This window comes from Cyclopterus lumpus, chromosome 7 (assembly GCF_009769545.1).
Source record: "Cyclopterus lumpus isolate fCycLum1 chromosome 7, fCycLum1.pri, whole genome shotgun sequence".
NCBI classification, from domain to species: Eukaryota; Metazoa; Chordata; class Actinopteri; order Perciformes; family Cyclopteridae; genus Cyclopterus; species Cyclopterus lumpus.
Window position 1 is genome coordinate 15,697,405 of NC_046972.1, and position 24,609 is coordinate 15,722,013.

The 24,609-nt window shown below is 38.6% G+C and overlaps 1 protein-coding gene across 2 annotated transcripts; it reads left to right on the forward strand.

Annotated features, from left to right (window-relative positions):
* The first annotated feature begins 19,928 nt into the window (after positions 1-19,928).
* Positions 19,929-23,667, forward strand: LOC117734038 (Ig-like V-type domain-containing protein FAM187A). 2 transcript variants are annotated; one of them, XM_034538092.1, is made up of 6 exons: positions 19,951-20,248; positions 21,083-21,360; positions 21,625-21,645; positions 21,800-22,162; positions 22,662-22,888; positions 23,425-23,667. In XM_034538092.1, exons 1-6 carry the CDS (start codon positions 20,051-20,053, stop codon positions 23,649-23,651), a joined length of 1,314 nt encoding a protein of 437 aa, XP_034393983.1. In that variant the 5' UTR covers positions 19,951-20,050; the 3' UTR covers positions 23,652-23,667. The 2 variants fall into 2 exon arrangements, with proteins under 2 accessions (XP_034393982.1, XP_034393983.1); XM_034538091.1 differs by lacking the exon at positions 21,625-21,645 and having other exon boundaries at positions 19,929-20,248.
* The last annotated feature ends 942 nt before the right edge of the window (positions 23,668-24,609 follow it).

Genomic DNA, 24,609 nt, shown 5'->3' on the forward strand with positions numbered 1-24,609 from the left:
ACAAAACAAAAATCTGTGTTTGCGACAAGCCCCGTCTGGTTTATCAATTCTTGTTCTTGTTCTTGCTACACAAGATGAATGACAGTGCCTCTTTGTGGTGTGTCCACACATGAAACGTCAATTAGCCTGTCAATCAATTTTGCAGCGAGGACTTGAGATTTTTTAGACACAAACATCATCTTTCTTTATTATCTACATGACCTGGGCAAAAAAAAATTAATTCATGAAAGCTGTTTTACATATTAGATAGAGATTAATGATACTGAATTTATTCTTCGTAATTGTCATACAAATTGGGGAAAAAAACGTAGATTTGGAAACACAACATCATGATATTTACAATTGAACCAGCTATCTCTCTTGTGGAACTTTTCAAGGCAATCGGTTTAAAAATGAATACAAGGAAATCAACATCACCTGAAAGCACACTACCTGAGTCACACGCTACAGTTGGCCCGTTGAGCCAACATTGCCACAGTTAGTTGAAAAATCATTTATACTTGATTTGTTTGGATTCTGCTTACAAGTCTAGGATTATAGCTCTTATTGAATCCAAATATTGAATCTTTGTATTTTGTTTCAGCACAAACAGAAACCAACGTAACGTTGCAATCCTTAAGATTTCATTGCTGTTTAAAAAAAGAAGTCAGGCAACACTTGGTCTTTTCCATTGTTCTGTGAGCAACCATGATCGGATTTAATGCTGCACACGGCATGATTTTGTGAACAGCTAAAGTGAAAGTAGTTGTACTCTGCAACCTATCGCCAACAGCTCTTCATATAAAGAAATATTAATATATATATCGCAAAATCTAAAAATTTCCACTTTTTCACGATTTTGGCTTCCTTAAAGAGTACGTTTTCATAAATTATTAGGTAGTTTTTGAGAATTGTATAATAATTTTTTTTTTCTGATTAATAGCTGAAATAAGCAAGTTCAATGTTTGTGATTTCACACAATTGTTTTTCCTGAGCTGGAACTTCAAACTGTAATGTTGGTATGAAGCATTATGACCATAGATGTGTTCATGAACAAACATTGTATTCTTCTGTTGCAGAAAAATACCACTTTCCTCCTTCCCTGCTTTGATTATATTTGTTTGATTATATTTGTCATAACTGTTTTCTGCTAAGCTTAGTGACACTTTAAAGCACTACCTCTTACCTGCCATACTGTAATAACTATACATAAGCATTGATGCATTCAAAACTGGTTATATAGAAGTGTATTAGCTTTTGGGAAAAAGGAATTGTTGGGATATGTTTTCAGGGAAGAGCTGGTTCTTTTAAATGTGTGTATAGTTCAAATTCCAAACTTTATGTTGATATCCAGCCTTTATGATCTAATAGGGACTCACTTGGAAACCGGCTAACAAGCTCTTTCTGTTTTGATAACGTTTTACGGCCTTTTTAGGATACATTTTGGGGATATTATAAATTCAACTCTCAGTTGTAAATGATATGTGTCGAATTGCAGGTCAAAAGGGAAGTCACTGTTCATCTGTTTGGCTCAAGCCATTTAATCTGACCCACTGTAGAAAGTAAATGATCAAATTTGAAACCTCCTGTTTAAATACTATAAGCATGCTTGCAGCTCACACTTTAATTTCCCATGACACCTACCATTTTATTTCGGCATTTGGAGAAGAGCAAACTGAACGTACAAAGGCAAGATAATAAGTGTTGTTTAGAAAATCATACATATGGGTATGCTGTTTTTTTCCCAGGTCTGTAGCTGCTGTCAGGTTTGGGGAATCCGAGCTGAAACTGATGGGGATCCGAGTCACGGTAGGGATTGGGAGTGTTGGTTGTGAACTCTGGGTTTGAGATATTTTGAGGTGGGAACAATTACATTGGGCGGGGTTGGGAAGGAGTGCTATGAGTTAGCAGAATATCAGGGTCACAGTGCTTTTTGACTCCAATCCAAGGGACAAAGGGGCTCTCTCTCTTCTTCGTGTCTTAAAGTGGAATTCCACTCTGAAACAGAAACCACATTGGGTATTCTTATTTTCCTGAACGCATTAGATGAGATGCAGTATTCTAACCGTTGAACTGAGACAATTTCTATGCTTTTTCATAGTTCCATTTGTAGCAGTTTGTATATGAGCCCTAACGTGATGACCAAAAACTACCTTCCTACCTTACATTTTTTACAGACAAAGTCTTTACACATTTTCCTGATAATGCTCATTACAAATAACAAAGGGATCTCACTGTTTGACTTTTACATTTAGATTAAAACAATAACAAAATTTAAAATTTTTAAAAATGTTAAAATCAGCTTGTCATGAACAGTCATTAGTTCCAATCCAGAAACTGTTTCTATTTCAATGTCTGTATATTTAATTTAATTTAATTTTGGTATTCATTGGAATTATTTGTTTGTTAAGCTCAATGTTTGCTTTAAAGAATTAAACAAATGGAGTTTTTATTTCACATTTTTGGAGTTACACACTTTTTGGCTGCAGTTTCAGTGAGTGGTTAAAGTGCCCAGACCTTAAGAATTAACTGTGGATTCTGTTTTAAGGTTGGTGTCCCCTTTAACTTTAAATGTGTATCCCTTCATACAATTTGGTAATTTTTGATTGGTGATTTTTTTTAAACTTTTGAAATATTCAGATGAATTTCAGTATAACAAGTTAACACCATTTGCTGTAATGAATGGTTGTGGATTTGCTGTCAATTGTGTTGTTTAAGTTATGTCTGTGAAAACCAATTTCTTTTCTGCAGTTACTCTTTGCATCATATATAACTCTTAAATAGTCTTTTGTTTGAGAGGAACCATTCTATGAACTTACATTGCCTTAAATATCAAGTGAAGTCTGCAGACTGAAGCTCGCTCTCTGGCTGGATAACATGTGTTCTAGTTTTTACTGGTGCTTCGCTGTTAGTTTATACTAGTCCAGACCTGTATTCATAAAGCCTCTGAAGACAAGAGCCATCAAACCAGAGAACAATTCAATTTTATTTTTGTTGTTCTTAGAATAGCTGTCTTTACCCATACATTGAACTACTTTATTACCAACAGCTAAAGTATCAGTGGTCAATTTAGTGTCATTTTTCTTTATTCTTCTCCCTTAAACTTTGCTGTCACTTTTGGTTCATGTACGTCAAGGTAGTGCACACCGACAAAAATGTAAACAGATGTCATTTGTGCTCAATACGCCGTTGTATGAACAAAATACTATGTATGAGTGTAACCGGCAAAACACCATAAACCAACCTCCTCAATGACGAGAAAGAAATTGTAATTAACTTTAAACATATATCTCATATTCATAGACTACTTTATATACTCAAATGAATATTTTTTTAGACTTTGGGTTTCTATGGCATTTTAAAACAAATTGACGTTTTTTGTAAAATAGACAAGTAAATAGTGCTTTTATCAGTAAATTATTTATGAGAGTCGTGTTTAAGAAGCTTTGATCGTGCGTGCAGCATTTGCAAGTTCCAAAAATGTTGAGGTGTACGGCCTTCGCACATGACGCAGAGGCCATGATTACGTAATGTTCTGACGTGCCCCTCACATTGGCTTCACTGCAGCGAGTAGCTTAACATTTAGGAACCCTTGGCTTCTGTAGGATATGATGATGTGGTTAGGCTCCAGCTCAGAATGTTACAGATACTGCATATATTGTATTATACCATGAATTACTTCCCACTGAGTTTCACCGTATTGGTCTCACTCATCATGTGGAGGTCACATACATTTTAAACTCCACAATGACTGCAAATGCAACCTTTTTCTTTTTCTAGTTACACAAAAACAGTCAAATTTTCTCTTTTGTGATCCTGAAGGTCACAAGAGACAAAGCTTTGTTCTGCCATTATTTCAAATAGATGCCCCATTAGATGACTGAAAATCTTAGCATTTATTTACACATTAGTATGATCTATTTTATACGGTAAACCTGATTTGATCAACACACCACTCATTGTTGTGGGTTGTCAAATTTCCTAAAATATCCATCGAAATCACTTTCTGAAAAGAAAAATCTAAACTAGGCCAAAGTAAGACAACATTGCTTCATTATTATATTACATGTTTTCAGTAGTTTAAACATATCCTGATAATTTGTTTTATATATGGCCATTGGGAAAACTCAATGTGTCAGCTCTTCTGACATTTGGTTTATGGGGACACTTCAAATGGAGTTTGAGTCAACAGTTTAAGCATCTTTCTAAGCTCAAGGTGTAACCACTGTTCACAAACAAACTTTGAAAATTCTTATATGACCTACATTGCTTTTTAATATATTTAAGTTACCCAGCCATAAGCACGGTAATACACTCCAAGGTGATCGGATATAGAACATAATAGAGCCGGCTTTGCCTCTACATTGTGTAATTTCCTGATATCCAGGTTCCCCACACATTATCATATACTGAATATTTTGACACTCAAAAAGTGAACTGGTCCATTTGGTATTTAAAAAATCAGTAACTGAATCTTCGTTTAAAGACTCGTTTCTAAATAGTCCGGCTTTGTGAGGCTCATCTTTGACATGTAAAGTTTCATAAATTCTCGTAGCTCTACAGTTTTGCCACACCCCTGGTATCCTTGATGATCAAGTCTGTCTGTTCTTTTCTTAAGATAGTTTTATGAATACTGGTCGTCTTTTGTACAACCTAGCAGACTTTGTGTAGTAACAATGTCCAGAGCATCAAGACACTCGCTTCGACACGGTTCAGCTTTATCAAGGCGAAGCTATAACCTAGCTGTTAGGCTCTTTGTGCTTAACTGTGTATGTTCAAACTGAAGGCGCTACAATATTTTGTATTACTGTTTGGTGTTTTTTTGTAGCACAAAATTACATAAAAAGGCCTCAAAGAGGGCAAATCCTTCTGTTTAACAACACAGAGTGAACATAATTATACTGTCTGTTAGCTCTGTATGAACATTCTGTTTTAATATTACACTTATGTAAAAATATGAAAATGGTTTAACGTCTGACCTCTTTTTATTCTTGGTGTATAAATACAAACTATTTATTGCTAACCGTAATGGTACGTATTGTTACCTCCGTGCATCTGAACGCAGGGAGATTCCTTTCATTTGTTTATGTTTTACAGACCACATGAATGTCAAATGAAATAACTGTTGAAATTCCAAATTGAGGAAGACAAAAACATACAATGTTGATGTTGTTGTTATTACTATTCTTGCTATCAAAAGAGAAAAACAGTGTCGCCTTAGTGTTGCTGTGTGGGAGACTGTCCAGTATGTATCTATGTATTACTTGTGGACCGCATTTTGCTCACTGCCTGAGTTATGAAATGAAACAGTTTGCTGTTGTTGCTGTCAAGGCCCCACTCCTCACCTTGTTTCAACCACAAATCTGCTCACACAATTTGACTTTGGTCACAAAAGTCGTTTTTACAGTTATTTCTCATGTTAGGGTTGGGACTAGGTCAGAGCATCAGCTCAATGATGAAATGTGATATCGTTATATTGGTTTAAATATTGGCTGATGCTATCCGGTCACAATTTGCTGTTAGTGGGATTTGAGTATTGGTTGTGATTGGTTGGAGTCAGGTGACAGAGCTGTTTATATCACATCACTCTGGCTGTAGCTACATAAACATAATGTTCCTGTTCTGCAGATGGCAGACTGAACTACCATGCTAGCTGGCTTGTCTTTAAAGCATAGACTTTTTGCTGAAGCTTAAAGTTTAAATTGTATATTTTTCTCTGCATATGAAATGAATAAATAAATGATGGCCATGCATGACTCATTCTTTAATTTTTTTAACTGTTTGCCTGACTTATTCCAAATGTCAGCTCATTCGGTACAAATCACATTTAATCCACTTAATGACTGTTATATATGTTGTATAGTTTGTGCCATAGTTTTTGTTGTTAGAAACACTGTCTTATATAATCATCTACTTGTACAAGCTTTATATGCATATATACAATTATTGTGAAGAAGTAAAAAGCTTAATTAAGAATTAATAATAGATTATGAGTCAAGAGCTTGATTTACAAAATTCTCCACCATATTTAGCCACACACCCAAACTAATCTAGTTTGCTTCCTCAAATTCACAAATGATCTGGTCTTTAATAAGTAACTGTGGAGCAAGACCGCTTTGACCGCTGTGCCAAGTTGAGCACAGAATGAATTTTGTAACTTTATTTTTGTCGAGTTAACCTTTTAAAATAGAGTTACTGCCTCTGAAGACTCATTAAAGCTTTGGGAAGTTGTTATTCCTTTAAATTTGCTGTGCATCGCATTTCGTGGTTTGAAGAAAATCGTTTTGGTCACTGGGCTGATAAAACCCAAGATATGTATCAGTGCACATCTTGAGATGCTACATAGCGGAGGTGAGTAAATAAATGAATATATTTAATAGACTAGTCCATGGCTAACTAACCAGGCACACACTAGTGCTAATATAAAATGAACACACCAGGACACATTATTAGGACACTCAAGAGGGAGAAGCATCTCCATAAGAAGAATATGAACACCACTACCAGTTTACCTTTTTAAATTGTTTTTCAGAGCTTGTAAAAATTTGTTCTGAGAGGAAAACGCAATTTCCCAATGTCGCCCTTTCAGCACTGAGGGTCATCTGTTTTCATCCTTTATGCGTCCTGTATTTGTGGCACCGTGGATACTATAGACGGCTGCTTCTTGTGTACTGAGTTTCTCACGGCGAATGTTTCTGACAAGCATTCTAAAAAGAGCATTGACAATTGGTTGCTTTGTCGATCTACCAAACAAGTACAAGAGCAACATAATATATGTAATTTATATTTATGCTAGGACAAATCCTAATTATGATTGTGACCCCGTCCTTTGGCACAGCACCATTTCAGATCAAATCCTCATCTTGACAATCACTTTGGTCCTTTACAAAACCCTGACAAAATTGGTCAGATTTGCATTACATTTCATTTGGATCCGAATGCTCCCCACAGGGTGATACTCATCATCACTATTAGGAAAAATGTCCCATTTGTACTTGAGAGATATCAAAGCCAAGAGGGGCGGATTGCTATGAAATTCATTGAGTTCGCCAATGTTCCCCAGAGGATGAACCCCTTTGGTTTTAATATTTAATACGCTTACCTCTAGCACCACCACACTACTTGGTACCATTTATTGACATACTGCCTTCAAATGCAATTAGTGTATATGTATATATGCGTATAAGGTAATAAATCAAGTGAGAAGTAGGGTCATTTTCTCATGGACTTCTTTTTGCAGTCGCCCCCTCATGGCTATTAGAATAAATGTAAGTTTAAGGCACCTCCTCATTGGCTTCACTTTTCTGACTTAGAGCGGCCGTCAGTTTTTAACCCTTACTGGCATATTGTGTCTTGTTGTAATATTTAACCAAAACAGTTCAAATTTAGTACACAGTGAATTATTATTCACACAGAAATACAGCCCATTATTGTAATACTTGAAAGGATAAGGCTGGTGATATTCTACAGTATAAATCGGTCAACAAAGCTCGTGAAACCCTAAAAAGTATTCCTGTATTGTAGTATTCCTGTGCTCATGCAAATTGTATTCTGGTACGTTTGAGTATCACACATCTCGACACTTTAGGCTGTAACATTCACCCAAATAGTATAATATGGCTTTAAGAAGACGTTTAGTTTAAGAAGATGTTTGAAAACACACAACTTTTACTTTGAAGGCGAGCTGTCGGCTCCCTTGACTCATTATCAAAGTTGGATAATGTAACAAGCTGACGTGGTGGTGCACAGAATTGTTTTTGCACATGTTCATTCAATGCGACAATAACAGGCTAAAACATTGACCCCGTTTAAGCAGCATCGGCTATCGAAGAACGAACTCACGTACCAGAACACATTTGCATAAGCACAGGTCGACCAATGAAATTAGGCAATACGCCTAATTTGACATTGTTCATCTTACAACATGAACAATGGCAGACAGATATGTTTTAATACAAACTTAGCTCTTTTGTCTGATTGTCCTTTGATTTATTGTGTCCCTCTTCATTTCTCTTAAGTTAATTATTTAAATTATTTTGATGACAAATAAGCAGGAGAAGAAGCAAGGGCTTCCTCACTTTACCAGTAAAAGGCTTTGCATCTATTATTGCATCTTATAATCTCCCCTTTTATCTTCCTCAGCATCTATCTCTTATACTGTGTCCTCTCCTCCCCTTGTATTATATAATACTGCCGCTCTGTCCTTTTTAACCTCTCTCCACCAGCAACACACACATGCAAACTCCTCCCAAGTCTGCCCTCACGACTCCCACACACTTCTTCTCTTTCCACTTGTCTCTTTTCGTTGTTTGTTTTTATCTGCTCCTTCTTTCACCAGTAAGAGATTTTGTCTCCTTTTTTACTCTCTCATTATATGACAAAACATGTTTGTACACGCTTTTTTAACTTTCCAATCTCCTTTTCTGTACACCTGTACCTGTGCATTCAGCAGGTCTATTTGGATGTTGTACTTTATGAATATTGTATTCTTCTGAAAATGCACTACATAAAAACTTTCTTGGCTTGCCATTTGATAGCAGATTTTCACCCAAACATCCTCAAATGCTGCTCAGTCATGTCAAGCACATTCTGGGACATTCTGAGAGAAGAGTCTAGGCCAGTTGTCTGCAGACAATGTCTGCTTTGCAGCCTGAGAGCTAGATGTGACGTATTGCTCTCTAATTGTTTATTTTTAATCATCAGCTTTAGATAGCATAACAAAGTACTCAAGGCTCAAGAGCAGCAGAAGGACCTTCACCAGCAAAGCAGGACAAATAAAAGTTGCAGCTGGTATATCATATATCATTGCTCTGTTCTCACTTCTCACTTCCACAAAAACCTACTGAATAAAAAAAAAAAAGTATCCTATACATATTCTGTACAACCCTAGAATCATATACAGAATTGTGTTACATAAATTAAGCACCAAATAATATCATTTAATTGAGACAAAGATTATCCAACCTGTTCAGGAGCTAGGTCACATGACCTGTATTGACTCCTCAGGTCTACCGCATAGTCAGTTTTAAAAGGGTTTTCATGCAACACATCAATTGATTCAGCCCATTATGTTGAATAAAGCAAAGGGCTTGTGATATTCTACAGTATATGTTGGCATCGTCAACAAAGCCCATTAAAACAGTAAAACCAACAATGTGTAAGCCTGTTTGTCATATTTGTTTGACATTTCAAATGCAGCACTTATTTTCAAAATGTCATTGTTAGTAACACAACAAATTCCTTTCAGCAGTTGTGTTTTAATACAAACGTATCTCTTTTTGTCTGTCTGTCCTTTGATTTTTTCCTGTCGTTGCTCTTTTGTTGCATTTATTTAAATTAATTTGGATGACAAATACGAACAGAGCTATATGCTTTGTTATCATTCAATTGAAGGTTTGGTTGAGGTTATTCAATTAAATTATATCTATTTTGTATGGCCCAAAATCCAAAATTTGCCTCAGAGGGCTTTACAATCTGTACACATCTGACATCCTCTGTCCCAGGACCCTCACATCGGAACAGGAGAAACTCCCCCCAAAAAACCTTTAACGGGGAGAAAAAAAGGAAGAAGCCTTAGGGAGAGCAACAGAGGAGGATCAATGCATGTCATGTGTACAGAATGAACAACATAATAGAGTTACAACATATTCAATGCATATGACATACATTATTCATATGTTGAGAGTACTAAGCAGACTAATGATCAAATTACAACTTCTAATAATAACAGCAGCAGTAGAAATAGTAGAATAATATTTAAATAAGTTTTGGGATATGATAAAGCCCCCAAAAAGGCAAATAACCATAGAGGAAAATAATAATAATTCCTAGAAATACAATAGGTCTCTCTCCGACGTTGTCGGTGCGAAGCAGTAATGTATAATGTGACTAATAATGATAATGATTGTAGCAGTGTGTGTCAGCAGCGCCACGGCGGGAGGCACGACCACGTCCAGATATAACCATAATCCATAGAAACCTGTGAGGCGAGAAAGCCCAAAGACTCTGAGAAAGCACAAAGACTCCTCCTCTTAAATAGAGAGTGTCTGCCCCCCTGGTTCCATAGAAGAGGAGCTCAAGGCTGAAGGCTCTGGCTCCCTTTTTGGAACCACACCTGACCCCGCATTCAATGAGCTCAGCTCTCTAGTGGGGTAACATGGTACGATAAGCTCCTCAAGATATGACGGGGCCTCACCAATTAATAAGGCTTTGTAGGTGAGGAGAACGAATTTAAATAATATGCTTGATTTTACACGGAGCCAGTGCAGAGAAGCTAATACAGGAGTAATATGATCTCTTTTCTCAGTTTCTGTTAGTACTTATGGGAATGAGTCCAATATTCACCCTTTTAGCTTTGTTTTGGTATCCACCAATGTTTGAGGAAGTTTTCTGAATTATTAACTGCTAAATGTTCACTGGAATTCACATTCATCTCATTTTATTTTCACCTCAAAGATTTTTCAATGCATAAACATATTAACATGATGGCCAACGCTTGGTTATGATGATGATGAAAAGTTAGTTTGCAAGTTTTTATTTATTTGTATTCACATCATAGCACTGTAATTTACCAGAAATTTCTCACAGCATCTGACATGCCCCAAAACTTTACCATACATATTTTGCACAATGTGACATGAATTGAACTTGTTTGGTTTCTGCAAGCATGATTCAAAGCTGATGTGAAACATATTGATGAAATATATTTGAGTTCAGAAACATTAACATTGTTATGGGAGTTTAAAGTAAAGTCAAGTTTAAAATCAAGTAGTGTCAAATCATATAAATTGCATTTACATAGCCCAATATTGCGAAACATAAATTTGCCTGGAAGAGTGTACGTCTCTGCTCTTGGAACCAGCGTGGGTGATAACCGGGCTGGAAAGTACGTTTTAAAGAGGCGATTATAAACTTCAGGCCATTAACTGTAGCAACTCTGGCTTTAACCTCCGAAATATATCTATTTGCACCTTTTGAAAAATTGCAGATAATATAAGTATCAACATATTTTGTCGACCTATGAAAGACACAAGTGCACTTCAGAAGGTGAAGCAGCTGTTTACAGGCAGCAACAGCAACTCCACATGTTCTCCACATGTGATCTTTTATGTCCTCTTTATGATGCAGTTATTCAATTACCACAGCACTCCTCTGTGGGCAGGAGATCTTTTCACAGCCACAGTCTGACAGCAATATATAGTATCAAGGAAAGGTTTTCAATTATATTACAACAGTGGTACGTCTTTATACCTACATGTTACCATTGTTTTTCCTCGGCAGGATCGATGCTTTCACTGTGTTTGTGCATGCTGGCTTCCAAAGGAAGAGTGTACATCCATCACTGCCTACGTCACATGAGCTTGGCTCTGTTTGAGAACGGTAATGATAAAGCCAAGTTGACGCCATGACACAATTACAGCAATACAATTACACTAAAATCATTTCCAGGCAGCGGGGGTGGGGGGGGGGCTCTCATTCATCAAGCATAGACAAACATTATCATCACCATTATGAACACACACAAACCTTTACATTTAAACATAAATCATTAGCAGAGTTGTGCATGGCTGCAACTGATGCAAACACTTAATCTGACTCACATGCAGTCAAAAACATCTGCATATGAATTTGTAACTAATTAGTAACCATGCAATTAGCATGTCTAGAAATAGAGCCGCTGTAACTAATGAACAATGATTAGTGGCAGAAGGGAAAAGAGATATAATTAATGATGTAAAACAAAATGGGAGGAGGCAGAGAGATAGACGGAGAGAAAGAATGTGTTGTCTCAATATCAATATTGTTTTATTAAAATAGCATTTGTCCAGGGAATAGTTTTTTGCCATATTAAGAGAGTAGTCTCAAGCAGAACAGCCATTAGCAAAAAAAACACAAAAATGTAATTGTTTCCAACATAATTATAATATACTGCATTCAAAAATGGTGTCCCTTAATAAAACTGACATGCGGCCAGGTGTGTGTGAAGGCGGGAACGTTAAAGTTGTGTGTGTTTCGGAACATCAACCTACAAACCGGTGGAAAACTCATTGTGTCCAACTTAAGGGGTCCACATTCCTGATTCACATGCTAGGTGAACATGCCAGTCGTCTTCTTGCCAATTCACATATATGCCAGTAAAATTGGATGCTAAATATTCGCAGGCGATCATTTTATATATGTCACAACCCCGGTGTGTAAAGTCCTTTTTTTCTCCGTTTGCTGCCTCAGCTTAGCCTTTGCTATTTATAGCACATGCTCAATCAATTATATCAAGTATCCCTGAATTTCAATATCAAATACTAAAGCACATGTGTTTAATAAGATTCGATATGATATGATTTAATATGATGGGGCAAATCCTTGTGGCAGGAAGTTCAAATTCTTTGAGAGCTTCATCAAAGAGCAAAACCTTTTCTGACAAATCTAATTGGAAAACAACTTCCTCTAAATTATTGAATTCCTTGATGTGTCTCTCTAAATTCCTGTGTGACTCATATTAATGATACGATTGAATGCTAACTGTCCTAGCATGATGGTTCTAGCAGCAACACCTACACATGACTTCCAGTGTGTGATTCTAAAATGGCTGTGCATGACTTTATTCCCTTTGCTACCCCTTCCTACAGGTAAATACTTTCTTTGTTAGGCGTTACTCAACCGCAGACCGAGAAGGAGCAGAGAAGGAGAGACAGTGAGCGGTAGATATGGCAGACACCTCTGTGTCTGCCATATCTACCGCGAGAGGTGGATGTCAATGGCACAGGACCGTCTAACAGCCTCAGCCACACCAGTATGAGTAATATAATACTAAGAAATAAACTCTGTCATATATATATATATATATATATATATATATATATATATATAAAACGTTTTACTCACAGCGGACAGCTGTAGTGGTCTAAAGGACGTAGTGGTCTAGCTTCCAGGTTTTAGAAACCAGAAGGTTTCAGACATACGTCATTGAAAAGGGACAAACATGGACATTCTATTGTTCTGCTTGGTGGGGAAATTAAACAATAGAAAACGTGGAGCTAAAACAGACTTTCAATTTCAGCTAGTGAAGTTCTTGGAACAGAAAAGCCCTCAATTTTTTTCCCATTAATCCTCAGAAAATGACTGCTGCCCTTTCTGAAAAGTACATCTATATTACATCTATATTATAGTGTGTAGGAGGGAAGAGCAGGCAGGGTTTGACAAATGCGTCTGGCTACTTTGCTCCTACCACCACAAACCAGAATCAGATAAGCGGTGTAAACTGGATTGATGGATGGATCTTTTTTTCTCTGCCCACACCATTTGTTATACACACTCAACATCCCTTCAGTCTACATATATAAAGCATTTGTCCCCTTTTGACAAACTACAGTGAGAGTCCTGATGAGCCCTCTTCAGCTATATTTCAGGACATCTCCTCGCTCTTTCTGTTGTCACTTTGTCCACTGAGCTTTGCTGCAGTCTTATTTGTGAAGGCTGATTCTTTTGGTGTGAACAGCATCCAGTTGGACAAATTCACATGAATCAAGTGAGATGCAGATTTCATTTATGATCATCTCCTGCTCCACTGTTAAGAATAAGTAAACAAAAGGTCTCAGGAGCAAAATAGTCTTACTCTGGCCTTGTTGGTTAACTGCACAGATAACATTAATATTAATAATTTAATTTGATCCTGTTCAGTTATGTTGTATTTTATTTTATTTTATTCCAGTGAGAGTCATATATTATTAAAAACATTAAAAAGGTCTGTTCACTGTAGACAAGACAAGTAAAGAATATTGCATATCAGTTGTAAACATTTGTAAAAATATGAATGGTAGACGAAAAAAAAGTCTATTTGCATGTCTTTGCTTCCGGCCTATCACCGCAATCGATTTAATGTGACATGCGATTGTCCCACAAACGCAGCCGCTACAACCCCAACATGCTGTGGGGTGGTGAAGTCGAGCATGGCGTACATGACGGAGCGTCACCTGGTGTTGGTATTTGACAAGCTGGGAGTGAGACTGGGTCAGAACTACAAACCTCACTCTCCTGAGGCAGTTCCAGCCATGAAAATGAAATCCCCTGAGGAGCAGGCTTCCCAGGACCAGCTGGTAAATGATAAGTGTAGCAAATGAATGAGTAACACCACCTCCTCCTCCTCCTCCTCATTCAACAGATCCTCTTCACCGGGCTTTGATCAGAGCGGCTCAACTGCCAACTTCTCGAGTGGCGCAGCTTGAGCAACAGTGGCGGGCTGTGTTTGGACCTGGCCACAAGTGTGAACGTGAAGGAGGCCGTTGTGTCTTCAGTTGGCATTCTGTGGACTGAGAGAGATTGAAAACAACCTTTTAAAAACCTATGTTAACATGAAGCCACGAGGAAGAAGAATGTGCAGAATAATAAAGAGGATTTCTCCGCATTGATTCTGTCTGGAGGCAAATCTGTGGACCACTCCTTTAATGCAAATAAAATAACATTCAACAATGGCATTACTAAGTACATGTTTATAGTGTGGTAAAATATATATATACTTTATTTTTTTAAAGATTTACTCCACACTTGTTATAGACTTTCGGTAATACTAATCAAACAAAGTTACTGAGGCGAGAGGAGCACGCACTCCTCTTTATACCAAATGATACGCTTAAGGACTGTGGAAAAACATCTCATATTGATCAGTCCAGTTTCTCTGGACACACCCGGCTCGAAGGACGGTCGTATTGATCTTTAAAATTCAAGTTCAAATTCAACTGTTTCTGCATGTCCTGCCCCTCCACCAACACAACAATTTAAAATCAGCAAACAAAGTGAGGCTGAAAGTGGTCCAGTTTAAAAGGTGATGCAGGATTGTCTGAGGCGGGTCTGAGGCGACTGAACTCAAACAGTCGGCAATAGATGCAATGTCCCATTGCATCTATTGCCGACTGTTTGAGTTCCCTAAGTTTGTCTCCAGGCTCCCTTCATAGAATCTTAAAGAACAGCTGGAGGTAATAAATAAAAGGCAGAGGGAGGACAGATCAATAAAGAAAGTCTGGCAGTCCAATCCAAAATTGTATTAAGCTCTGCACTAAATGCATACTCACAGGGAGGTGAGTGCTTGAGCAAACTCTCATGAATAAAATATGCAGACAGAAACAACTTTGATGGAAGGAAACTTTTAACAGTAAAAGGATAGTTTCTATACACTTCAGCGTGCATTAACAATTTTGTTTGACAGAATATGGCAAATGGTTATGTTTTATTATGAGTTTAAGAAAGAGGTTTCCTCCCCCCCCCCTCCTAGATAACACTGACCAACCTGGTGCTTCCTTAGATTCTGAGATTGATTTTCTACATTAAATACAGCAGTTGTTTTTGGTTCATTTCCGAGAGCTGTGAAAATAATTTTGAAAGTTGCTCGAGATGATGAAAGTTTCGTCATTCTCTTGACAAGAAACAGTCAAGGAGAGGATGAAGTAATGCAACTTCGTACAAAAAGAGAATATGATGAATTGAGCTTGATAATCAAGCGGTGCGATAAAGCTCATGACTCAAGCTGCGAGCCACCTTGACCCGGGCCTTTCCAAGCCAACCAAGAGCCGGTCTTGGTCCCAGAGAGAGGGCTCCTGAGGGGATCCTCCCACACCTGCAAGTGGCTGTCCCTCACGAGCTGAGTTGAAAAATATATTTGGTCCATTATGAATCTGTCCTAGCTACGACCTAGACTGTGGCAGGATGGATGTTGGGCTGAATGTCAGATCACTCGGATTTTATTTGAATTAGGCTACACAATAATTATTATGATTGGATTAAGGTCCAACATGTGAGACGCCATAGGCTTAAACATTATTGTGAATATTCAATGACTGTTATAACCGGCTTAGACATTAGGGTTTAAGGGTCTTTTGTCATTATGCAACACAGGGATGCACAACGAAATGCAGTTGGAGCCCATTTTCACATGAAAAACTAAATAAAACAAATACAGTAGTATAACTCAATAAATTTTTTGAATGATACAAAAACATTATTTAACTTGTACTATAACTTTTTCACACATTACAATAATGAACTATATGCTCAATTCATGATCGTCCTCACTTTTGTTTGTAAGGTTACAGTTCTGAAAAGTCCCTCATGATGCATTTAAGGACACCCTGGCATTTGAATTTTGATCAATAAAACAATTATTTCAACCAAAATAAATAAAAATTCCAAATACCCCGATTTTACATTTGTTTAATATTCTTGTACCTGACATAGCTTGTCAATACTTTTCACCTCTAATGTTCAATTCCGTTGCGTCTGCAAATCCATGTTCCTAGAAATGAATTTTCCTAGAAAGTAATTGAAGACTGGAAGGAACTAAATCAATCTGAAAACTGATGGTATGACAATAACGTCATGTTCATAAGATTTGGAGATTAAATAACTGAAATCCAACAGAGAGCATGAGGAGAAATCGGTGCACCGAGGAGGAGGTTGCATATTAGATGTAATTAGATGAATCTAACTATGGAGCAAATGTCAGTTGTATAAACATGTCTTTAGGACGCCCACACTTGGTTGTACTGTGTCTAGCAAAGTGTACACAAGTCACAGGGCGGTGCAGAAGAGGGAGAGGAAGATAAGTAGAGGAAGAGAAAGAGGTGAAATGCATTTGATGGTTCAATGAATTCCTCTGATTTCATGGATGAGATGATGGGAAGATCTGAAAAAGTTGGTCTGAAGAGGGGAAATAGGGAGGAGCGAGCGAGAGAATGGAGGAGAAGTTTCTCCTCTGTTTTAGAAAGCCAAAGTGTTTTTGAACCAGCATATTGATGGACCATTTGTACCAGCCAGACAAAGAGTTTATTAATGTTTCAGATTCCACTGTTTGCAATGTGGTTGTATTGACACACTTTTATTGACATCAAAGTAAACATACAAGAGCTGGGAAAATGACTAAAAGCTAATATACATTTAAAAAAAGCACACATTGATAAATGCAGATTACAGTGGGACGAGCATCCGCCATGTTGTCCTTCGATTGTGTTCACTTCTCTTTATAGATCATATAAAATGTCTAAATGAAAAAGTAATCAAACAATGAAAAAAAGACTAACACATACAAACTCACACACAAGCATCTTCACAATTTTGTTTATTATCACTCACACCTTTTACACATTTCGTATCATATGCTCCATATGTGCATGTGGATTATCAAACAGATGAAGGCTTGTGTAAACAAACAGATGAATAAAAGATACGTTTATGTTTATAGTGGAACCATATCCTATAATACCAGTTTGCAAACGTTTTCCAAGGACCATTGCCCTGATGGTGGCGGTAGAGCAAAAGTTGCCATGAATTTCCGTGACAGATTTAATGTAAATGTGGTTGTTGAAAATGTCTCGCAGTGGAGTATTGGACAAACAGATTAATTGCGAGACTATCTTTGATTACAATTGCACAGGTTATTTTTTCCGAGGAGGAAAGAGTACACTGAATGAGATGTTTTTTCAAGCATTTAATGGACCTTTGTGAAAGGAGGGGTGATAATAACAGGGGGATAAATGTTAGAGGACTGGGTGGCATTCAACATCCAGCTTCAGAATGGATGCTATTAAATGGAGTCGATAAGTAGAGGAAGTAAAGTAGGAGGGGGAGTGAGGACAGATGATGAAAATGATAAAGAAAAGGTTGTTTGGACAATAGCTGCAGCTGATTCGAGGGACTGAATGTGCTGTTTAGCTCGACCAGAGGGTTTATTTAATGCATGTTTGGAAGACATAGCAGGAGGGCTGGATTGTGGGATCAGAGTTGGTCGCTGCTTAGATTTAGTGAACAAGAGGAATGAAAGGATGAGATGGAGTCGGATGAGACATAGATTGTGGTGCAAAGGGTGCCTCGGGGTGAATGGTAAATTATGTTTAGATTGGAGACAGCTAATGGACAAGAAGAGTAAAGACTAGTGACAGAAGAGGGCAGGAGAGTTCAAGATGTTTGGAGAAAAAATCAACAGCAATGTGCTTTTTGTTCAGTTGTAGTTGTGAAAGTGAAGCATTTTTGGAAAGTTGGGGCATTCAGTCCTATTGGGAAGTCTGGTGATGTTGTAGTTGTATTTTTTAATAATGATTTGTAATGGATGAAAGGTGCAGGCAAATCATTTCATCCTTAAGAAAGGGGCGTTGGAAGAAAAAAAAATTCTATGAGTCGATTTACAAGATTGTTGAAAATAAACAAATATTTTGTATTATTGCGTAAGTATAGTGCAAATAGTACAAAAGGATATGTGTGCCTGTATTCATTATTTATTACATTATGGAGACAATCTGTTCACATTACAGGGACTCACCAGCCGTCCGGGACAAAAACACACACAAAAAAACCCGTAGCATAACCAAAAGTGGTTATGTTGTTTCATGCCTCTGTGCCAGCATCAGCCATGGCTGGGTGCCGGGATTTTGGGTTGTCCATCCGTACTTCCGTCCGTCTGTCTGTACGTATGTTTGTACCATTCTTGTGAACACGACATCTCAGTAACTACATCTCGAGTTGTTGGCAGAGGCCTCCAACCAAGAGGCCTAAATTCTAGTTTTATTATAAAATGTATTCTTTAGTGTTGGTGTTACTGGTCTACACACTCCATGCAGCACGCACAAAATTGCAACAAACTAAATAACATACGCAAATTCTGAACTTCTGTTCAGGATATTGCTATTATGCGAAGTTTTTGTATAGAGATGTACTGTAAAGCTGTGATTTTTCACACCAGTAGATTACATACAAAGTCAAAGCAAAGACCTGAATAGATGCGAGTAAACACAAATTTGTGCCGGGTGAATGGCGATCCGAGCTCAATTGAGAAAACAAGTACTTTAAAAGTGATTTGCTTGTCGTCTTGCGGAAAGAACAAAACATAAATTTTTTATATATCAACATTTTATATATTTTTCGACATCCCTTTTATCTATTTACTGCAATTGAATCACAGCAACTACTTTATTTTGTAGTTCATACAGTAGTAATACAGTAGTAATTGCTAGATACAGTGAATACAGCTCGATGAAATTCACAGATCACCCTCTGACACATTTTGTTTTGCTCACCTTTAAACTACTGCACCTCATGGTTACACACAACCACAGTGAAACCATCAAGTGCATTCCTTTAGCTGAGGCTCCCAGCTTACAGCATAGGAGTCTTGTTTTTGTCTCGAGGGAGTAAAGTTGGTCAGAGGTGTGTTATGTCCGGTCATTGTGCCGGAGGGCTTATGATTCACAGCGCTGCAGCTCAGCAACCGCTTCATTGCACTCATTTATTTCTACTTTGTAATATTACAGAAACAACCTCCTGGAGCCGAACTCCTGGCGCAGTGTTGTGAGGACGAGCAGCAGGAGTTAGGTGTATGAAGCAAAGCTCAGCTCACACCGACAGACTCATGAGCTTATGAGCTGTGTGTGGCTACGCATTGCTGCAATGGATTTTCCTGAGGCAAGGTTTTTTTCCAGGATGATGCAGCACACTGAAATATTGGTCCAGGATGCTAAATAGATATTACAGTTTGGACCCCACTGGTGCATTGACCATCTAACAGAGGGACCATCATTGACATGCTTAAAACATGCAGGTCTGAAAAATGCTTAAAAATGTATAATTTATATTTATATAGCAAGTTACACTATAGCAAGCGGAGACTGAAGTTTGTTTACATAACATGAAAGAAATATGAACTGATCAACACTTTTGCAGACTTTATTGAGAGGAACCCATTATAATTTAGTCAGAATGTCCTCAGAACAAAGGAGATAACAGAAGGATTTATGCTTTGAATGCAGCCAACAATAAAGGTAATACAATTTGTTGGGACACTCATAGTACACAAGCAAAGAGTTGTGGTGTGTTTGAGTGTCATGAGACTGGTCATGGACTTCAAAATATTTGTGTTGACAACATAGGACTGGTTCATTGTGAGCACATCAGATTCCATCAAAGCTGTTGTGGTTTGAAAATGACTTTGTTAAAGTTTTATTTTTTCAGATATGAAATATGTCAGAACCATCACACTGGAGGTTTCTCTGTGTTTGCGCAGACGTATTTCCCTTCGTCCTCAGTGAAGCCTATAATGTCTTCTACACCCTCCTCTCCCATCCTCCTCCCGCTGCTCCTCCTTCTGAGTCCTGAGGTCTGGAGCTACGAGGCTCCTGAGGATAAGCAGGATGTGTTTGCTAGAAAAGCTTGTCCTGCTTTCTTGACCTTTACCAACGCCGCCTACCTGGCTGGAGTCACAGTGGAGATCCCCTGCCACTGCAAACCACAACAGGTAACCGGACCAACCAGAAAGTAAACACTTCTACTTTAACATTGACATGCTTTAACGTTCAAGGTTTGCCATCAGTCTGAGGATAATAGTCAGATAATGTTATATCTTATAGCATTTATGTAGAATAAGCTTACAATTCTGTTAAAGATTGCTACTGATTTACCAAAAAAAAGCGAATACCGTGATGGAGATTGGTTTGCCTTTTTAAGGGTTTAGTTTATATCAGCAACTGCTGATATAATCTATACATGTAAGCCTCGTTCAGATATCATTTTCAAAACCCAGTATTATATTGAGAATGAGTCCAGTTCTGGAAAAGGATCCAAGTAAGAATCAGTTTGGTGAGCCGAAGGTCAAAAGATGTATCATATAGTTCAACAACAACCTAATCCTCCTTTTTGCATTAATTTAGTCCAGTATTTTATGACAATACTACATATCATGGCCTATTACTAAAAGACACAAAGGGAGGATGTGATCCTCAGAAGTTATTACATGGTTGAGTGAGTTATACCAATCAGAAACTGATGTAATTAGCATAACATAACGGTGCAATGAAAGACATCCTCTTTTCTTCAGACAATACCGTCTGTATAAACCAAAGCTACTCTCCTGCTGCAATCCACAGCCTCTCGTAAGCTTTACAGAGAAGTAGGATTTGTTTAAGAATATGCAGAGGAAGAAATCAAGCAGTTAAATGGAGCTCAGTAAAAAAGAGACGATGAGACAATGTCTTGAACCGTATTGATAGCTTCTGCTGAAGTAATTTCGGTTTCTGGTATTGATCAACTGAAAAACATAGATTTTAATTATTAAGTGCTGTGTGTGTTTCAGATCCAATCAGTTGTGTGGTTCTTTAGGAAACATCTGGACGGCTCCAAGGAGACTAGAGCCCTGACTGATCACCATGGCAACAGGCTGCTGGACCCTAATATAGTCCCACACAGTGGCGAGCTGCGGAGTCGATTCTCCATCCGTCTCTTCAGCCTGCTGATCTTCAGAGCAGGGCCCGACGATTCCGGCATCTATATCTGCGGCTCCGTTCACAAAGACTTCTTCTACGGTTACGACCTGGACATCCAGGAGGCACGTACGCTCAGCTTCATTTCCAGGTGACAAGACATAGTCAGTGACTGTGACTGTATTGGAAATGTGATGTGAAATCTGTCAAATGTTTGGCATTGATGATGATGAATGTGTTCATTTACTGAAAACTTCTATTGACTCACTGTCCAGTGAACTAGAATCAACACCCAATGACAATTCTGGTTGGACATCCCTCGTGTGTCTCTGCAAACTTTATGGATACATCCCATTTCCACTGGAAACACTCCATCACTGTTAACTGTTTCCCATTTTACCTCCCATATGATCAGAAGGATGGGTGTAAGACAGAGGTAACAGAGGCTTATGAACAACCAATGATTACAAATTAGACAGCATTATAGTGAAGATGTCCCCAAAAGTGTGTCCTATTTTTATCTTGGTGAATGACAACCCCCTGATGAACCACTGATTTAAGTCATTCTAATTCAAATGTGACGCTTCTAGGCTCCCTTCTGAAAGTACAAGCAAGAAAAGGGAAGTAAGAAAAGGACTCGGCTCTACTAAGTCGCTGTACCAAGTCTTCACCAGCTTCAGGCCCTGGTCAGTCTGCGATCGCTGTGGAGTCCCTGGAGAGCAGGTTCGTGTGGGACTCTGCCATGTCCACTCCCACTACCTGCATGTACGCTATAGACGGGCAAACCAGACCGTCACTTCCTGTGGCTCAGGGGCGGTGCCCAAGGCGTTTGGACAACTGAAGCAAAGCAGCGTCGGAGCCAGGCTGCAGGTCAAAAGCTGTCAAGTAACTTGTCAAACTCAAGCTCCTCCATCCTCCAAAATCTTGGCTCTGATGACATTTCTTGGATACAAGTAAGCAAGTAGATAATTATATAGAGGTTCACATACAAGACAGGATGTGGAGCGGGTCATCCGCATATTGAAGTGAACAAATGGTTTCCGAGGGTCAGGACAGCTCGCGTTGGTGTAAATGGGGAGCAGCTAATTGTAAGAGTTATTTGAATATAAATTTGCCCTGATAAAAGGTCAGTCGGGCACCAAAATTTACTGGAATTATGCTCAGGGGACCATGAATCAAAACATTTTGTTCTGGACCCGAGTGTGTTGGTGTCACTAATTGTACTGCCGGCTATATCAAAGTTGATTACTGCTAGTCAAGAATGTGATACACGATACATCCACCACCCAACGCCTGTTGAGACTCTACCGTCAATATTTGCTTACAAATAATGATCTATTATAAATTTTAAAAAAATAAATAAAGATTTTCCTCTTGAACTCACTCTGTGTATTCACAGTTTACAGGAGCAGTACAACCTCTCTCTAAATACTCTCTGTTTCTGTGTCGTAGTTCTGCCTCATTGCCAGTGTTTTACCTGAACCACCCTGCGCACCGTATCCTGACCCTGGGCTGTCCCGGGGCACGACCTAACATGGCCGTGGCCTGGGACCGAGGCTTTGAACCCATCTACCGATCTGAACACTTGGCAGGTCGTGACCTCAACGCCCCGCCCCCCAGGCTGCTGATAGACACCGGACACCACTTGTTGTTTCAACCTGCAAAAACTCAGGACTCTGGTATCAGCTACTGAATACTGTAATGAGCCACACCTGTGTCAGGACAAGTTTTGTGATACAATTGTGTTCATCTGTCTCTATTTATATTCTAAAATATTCTATTATTGCGTTCATCTGTCTCTATTTATATTCTAAAATATTCTATTATTGCATTCATCTGTCTCTATTTATATTATATTATAGTATTAAGTGGTGTTTTGTTTACTTTCCTTACAAGCTACTATGCATGGTACATGTTGATGCAGTCAAACTCTTCCCCTTTGTTTTAAAATCTTATTCCTTACCTGCCCATAAGTCACTGTTGAGTTTCCCTCCTCTGCCTCAGCTGCACAGCATGTCTTTCATCACCACGCTAGTTCCAGTGTATATAAAGCAGTCCCTTTGCACTCATAATACGTCAATCATCTATTATGGGTTGTTGTCACAGTCTGCGTCTGCCTTGACATCCATGCCCCACTTTGATTGCCTCTTGGTGTGTCATTACATAGGCTTTTTTTGTCGTTTCATCTAACTAAGATATCATTTTTGTTAATTAGGTGTCTACTACTGCTGGCTGGAGGGTCACCGAGCTGCTGAGATACGCCTGCTGGTCTATGCACATTTGGGGAGGGGACAGTCAGTGACTTCCCATCCTGACTTCTGGATTGCTCTCCAGACTGTGTTAAGATCATATGTTGTCATGACAGCTGTATTTTGCCTGCTGGTGTTCGGCAAAGCTGGAGTCAAACACCTCAGAGACACCAGAGAAACACACGAGGATTAAACTTAAATGAATGCTGTAAAATCGTCTTAATCCATTTTCTAATACGGTGAAAGTTGGAAAGTTTTACATTTTAAGGGAATGTCATTAAATTCACTAATTCTCACACCCACGACCTAAATATTAACTTCAACAACTCAGTGCTGGCTCCGACTCTGACTGCCAGGAACCTCGGTGTGACGCTCGACAGTCAACTCTCCCTGACTGCCAACATTACCGCAATAACACGCTCCTGTAGGTCCATGCTGTACAACATCAGGAGAATACGACCTCTTCTCACTCAGAAGGCGGCACAGGTTCTGTTCCAGGCTCTGGTCATCTCACGGCTAGACTATTGCAACTCCCTCCTAGCAGGTCTACCTGCTAATGCCATTCGACCTCTATAGCTCATCCAGAATGCAGCTGCTCGACTGGTCTTCAACCTCCCGAAATGTACTGCCAATCGGCTTGTAGCTCCTTCACTTCGAGCTAAACACTCATCAAAATCACGACTGTTTGCTGTGCTGGCTCCTCATTGGTGGAACGAGCTCCCCATTGACATCAGGACAGCAGAAAGTCTCTACATCTTCCGTCGCAAACTAAAAACATATTTTTCGACTATACCTTGAATAGGGAAGGTAGAGCCGTAGTAGCACTCTAGTAGCACTTAAATGTCCCTTACCGATAGCACTTTGTTGTTTAGCACTTTAGTAGCACTTAAATGGCACTTACGGATAGTACTCTGTAGTTTAACATTATTGAAGAAATTGTACTTGCTTGATTCATGTTGTTCTAAGTTTGGACTCATGGTTTAATGCACTTATTGTAAGTCGCTTTGGATAAAAGCGTCAGCTAAATGACATGTAATGTCATGTAATGTAATGTAATGTAATGTAATGTAATTTGAACTAAAACCATACATACCTTTAAGAACCCTTATTAAGGCATATTGCTGTATAGTCAGTGATATGCAGGTGAAGGA